Source organism: Papaver somniferum, chromosome 3, assembly GCF_003573695.1.
Source record: "Papaver somniferum cultivar HN1 chromosome 3, ASM357369v1, whole genome shotgun sequence".
NCBI classification, from domain to species: domain Eukaryota; kingdom Viridiplantae; phylum Streptophyta; class Magnoliopsida; order Ranunculales; family Papaveraceae; genus Papaver; species Papaver somniferum.
Genome location: NC_039360.1, coordinates 174,924,170 through 174,927,574, shown reverse-complemented (window position 1 = coordinate 174,927,574; position 3,405 = coordinate 174,924,170). Strand labels below are relative to the sequence as shown.

The 3,405-nt window shown below is 35.3% G+C and overlaps 1 protein-coding gene across 1 annotated transcript; it reads left to right on the top strand.

Annotated features, from left to right (window-relative positions):
* Positions 1 to 1,350: 1,350 nt before the first annotated feature.
* On the top strand, positions 1,351 to 3,121 carry LOC113358085 (GDSL esterase/lipase At4g16230-like). The gene is made up of 5 exons (XM_026601595.1): positions 1,351 to 1,637; positions 1,732 to 1,862; positions 1,966 to 2,208; positions 2,310 to 2,568; positions 2,664 to 3,121. The coding sequence occupies exons 1-5, from the start codon at positions 1,406 to 1,408 to the stop codon at positions 2,891 to 2,893; spliced, it is 1,095 nt and encodes a 364-aa protein (XP_026457380.1). The 5' UTR covers positions 1,351 to 1,405; the 3' UTR covers positions 2,894 to 3,121.
* The last annotated feature ends 284 nt before the right edge of the window (positions 3,122 to 3,405 follow it).

Genomic DNA, 3,405 nt, shown 5'->3' with positions numbered 1-3,405 from the left:
TCATGATGAGACATTCAAACTGACTATTAAGTTTCATAAGAATAACGTATCCCCAAAATATTGGTATCAAATTCAATGTCGTTTAGACTGTAAAAAAAAATTAGATTAAATCGTGTACTCCCTCCGTCCCACTATTAAGTGATCTAGTTCAAGTTTGCACAATTTTTAAGGCAAGCAAGGGAAAAGAGTATATTTGAGCACTTTTTACAATTATACCCTTATAGATAATAACTAGTGAAATTTTGAAATGATTAATCTCTTAAACTACACCACGAATGTTCGCAAACTTCATACCATTGAAAAGCATTTTAAAATACCTACATAACGAATATAAACATGTCTATAAAATTATGCATATTTCTTATAATCAATTAAAAGAATAATTTTAAAAATATCTCATTGTTTAGTGATATAGATCACTTAATGGTGGGATAAACTCTAAAAATAAGTAGGTCACTTAATAGTAGGACCGAGAAAGTAAGATAATGTCCATATAAGATTGGCTATGAATTCTCCCTCAAAAAGAAATATAAGCCACATTTAAGAGAAGCCTATATATATATAGCTCACACATACACAAAGATTCAATCTATGATTCCATAAGCATACAAGCAGACGTATCTATACTCCGGAGGTATATACACTCAACAGATTCTATACTTCATCTTGTAATCATCTAAGCATAAATTAGAAGAAGTTGATGTATCCAAAAAAAATAAAACTTAGAACCATGGAAGTAGGACATGCTTACTGCAGCCTTGCAAGTTGGATGGTGATTGTCTTACCGAGAATCTAGATCGAACACGGAATCTGTATTATAATCTGACTCGAAACCTTTTTCTGTTCTTTTTATGGAATTTATTTAAGTAGGCTTTACTGTCCCCAGCCATATTTAAAATTTTGGAGGGCATACTGAATTTTGCTCAGGGCCCCCACAAAACCATAAGTTCTTCTACCTCTAAATTCAAAATCCAGGTTTCGCATATTTTTTACACCGTCATAGTTCATACTTCATATCCATATATATAAATTAATACGGCTCCCCAGATTTTATGACCCCAACAACATTTTAACGCCCAAAAATCAGTACAATTTGGAAAAAATTGTTTTTCTCATCCTTTTGAATGCACGCGCATATATGAACCGTTGATTCGTGTTTGCACGGTCAGTGTTGTTGGTGTAGAAGCAGTGTAAGAAAATATTTTGAAGATAGCTGGAAGGGTACTTGCAAATGCAGTTAAATCATAACTGCAGATTATTCGTACATTGTCTTATGGTTGGGGCAGATTTACATTTCTCATAAATAAGTAACTACGTTAGGGTTTTGTTAGTTCATTCCACATTCGAGCATAACAGCAAATGCTGGTCTAGTTTCATACGCTTCGGTTGTTTTCTGTTTTAAGATATGGGTAGTTTAAGTTTATACTTTCATATACTTGTGGTTCTCCAATGTTTTGTTGTGCTTTGTTTAGCCAAGGATTTACCAGCCATGTTCATTTTTGGGGATTCTTTGGTTGAAGCTGGAAACAATAACTACATTGTGTCTCTTTCTAAAGCTAATTATGCACCAAATGGGATTGATTTTGGAAAACCTACCGGACGTTATACGAATAAACGGACTATTGTTGACGTTATAGGTTTGTTTATTTTCTTGGCTTTTTCTTTTTATCCTTGTCGTTGATTCTTGTCTTAGTGATGGGTTTTGATTACTTGGTTTATGTTTGTTTGTAGGTCAGGAGTTTGGATACAATTATTACATTCCTCCTTACCTGGATCCTACTACAGTTGGAGATGTTGTTTTGAAGGGAGTTAACTATGCATCTGGAGGTGGTGGTATTCTTAATAGAACTGGCTATATATTCGTAAGCTCATATCTCTTCGATACTTGTCGATTTTCGTATTTCAGTACTATCTTCAGAAAGTACATAATTAAATACTGGCTAAACTTGTTTACCATGCATACAGGGTGGTAGGATCAACATGGATGCACAAATCGATAACTTTGCGAATACCAGACAAGATATTATCTCGAGTATCGGTTCTGTGGCTGCCTCTAAACTTTTGGAGAAAGCCTTTGTTGGTATCATAATGGGTTCAAACGATTTCCTCGACAATTACTTGGTTCCTGCCATTGTAGGAATGCCTCCAGAGACATCGCCAGAAGAGTTTGTCGATTCTCTGATCTACACGTTTCGACCACAACTAACGGTGAGAATATTTCGAAACACTTTTAAAATGAGAGAGACATACTTTTACCAAGTTTAATGTAATAAGCAAATTTGTGGGCTTTGTTTGTTTGATGCTTGCAGAGACTGTACCGCTTGGGTACTAGAAAGATTGTTGTTTCAAATGTTGGTCCTATTGGTTGCACCCCATACCAAAGGGATTTTAACCCACCAAAAGCAGGTGATTCTTGTGTTGAATCGTCGAATCACTTGGCGAAGCTATTCAACACCAAGTTGAAGAGCCTTATCATAGAGCTGAACTCAAATCTTCCTGGATCTAAATTTTTGTATGCAAATGTATACGACGTTTTCAATGATGTGGTCGTAAACTATAAATCTTACGGTATGTTGTTTATTTTCATAATTTCTCGGTTAGTTTCTCTCGAGAGAGATCGTGTTCGAACTGACTTGTATATATATATACTTGGAATACTGCAGGTTTTGAGAACCCAAGTTCTGGATGTTGCCATCTCGCGGGTAAGCACGGAGGAATCGTGCCGTGTGGTCCGCCATGCAATGTTTGTCCCGATCGATCCAAATATGTATTCTGGGATGCGTACCATCCATCTGATGCTTGTAATGTCATTATTGCACAGAAACTGGTAAATGGCGATGCTAACGCCATATACCCGATGAACCTTCGGCAACTCTTCTTAAGTAGTGTTTAGATTTTTACATTGCAACGCTTCTTCCCCATACAAAATGTTGCTGTTTTCATGGTGGCTCAGTATTCATTTTTCCACTTTATATATTAAGGTTTAGTATTTCAATTGTTCGACTTATCGGTTGTTTATTAAGAGAATGGTCTGCTAATATGTAATCCTAATGATTGTTTACTTATATATTTGTAATCGGATATCGGCCCATGATAAATCAATGAATCTTTTTTTTTTTCACGAGAGGTGGCTGAAATTTTTTATGTGAATGAAAGTGAGGGTCTGCTCAAATGCATACTGTACATTTGGGTTTTGAAGGTCAGAAATGGTTTATTGAAGGGCAGAATGAACAGAAATAGCAGTGATGGGAACAATAAATTAATAACAATGACTATCTTATCAAAGATAGAATAAAAATAACAAGTGGTAGAGAAACTCACAGCTTTACAAAAAAAAAAACTGGAAGTGTGTGTTATTGTTGTTGTTGCTGTTTTTGTTGAGTTAGGTGCAACAGATGAAGTTAA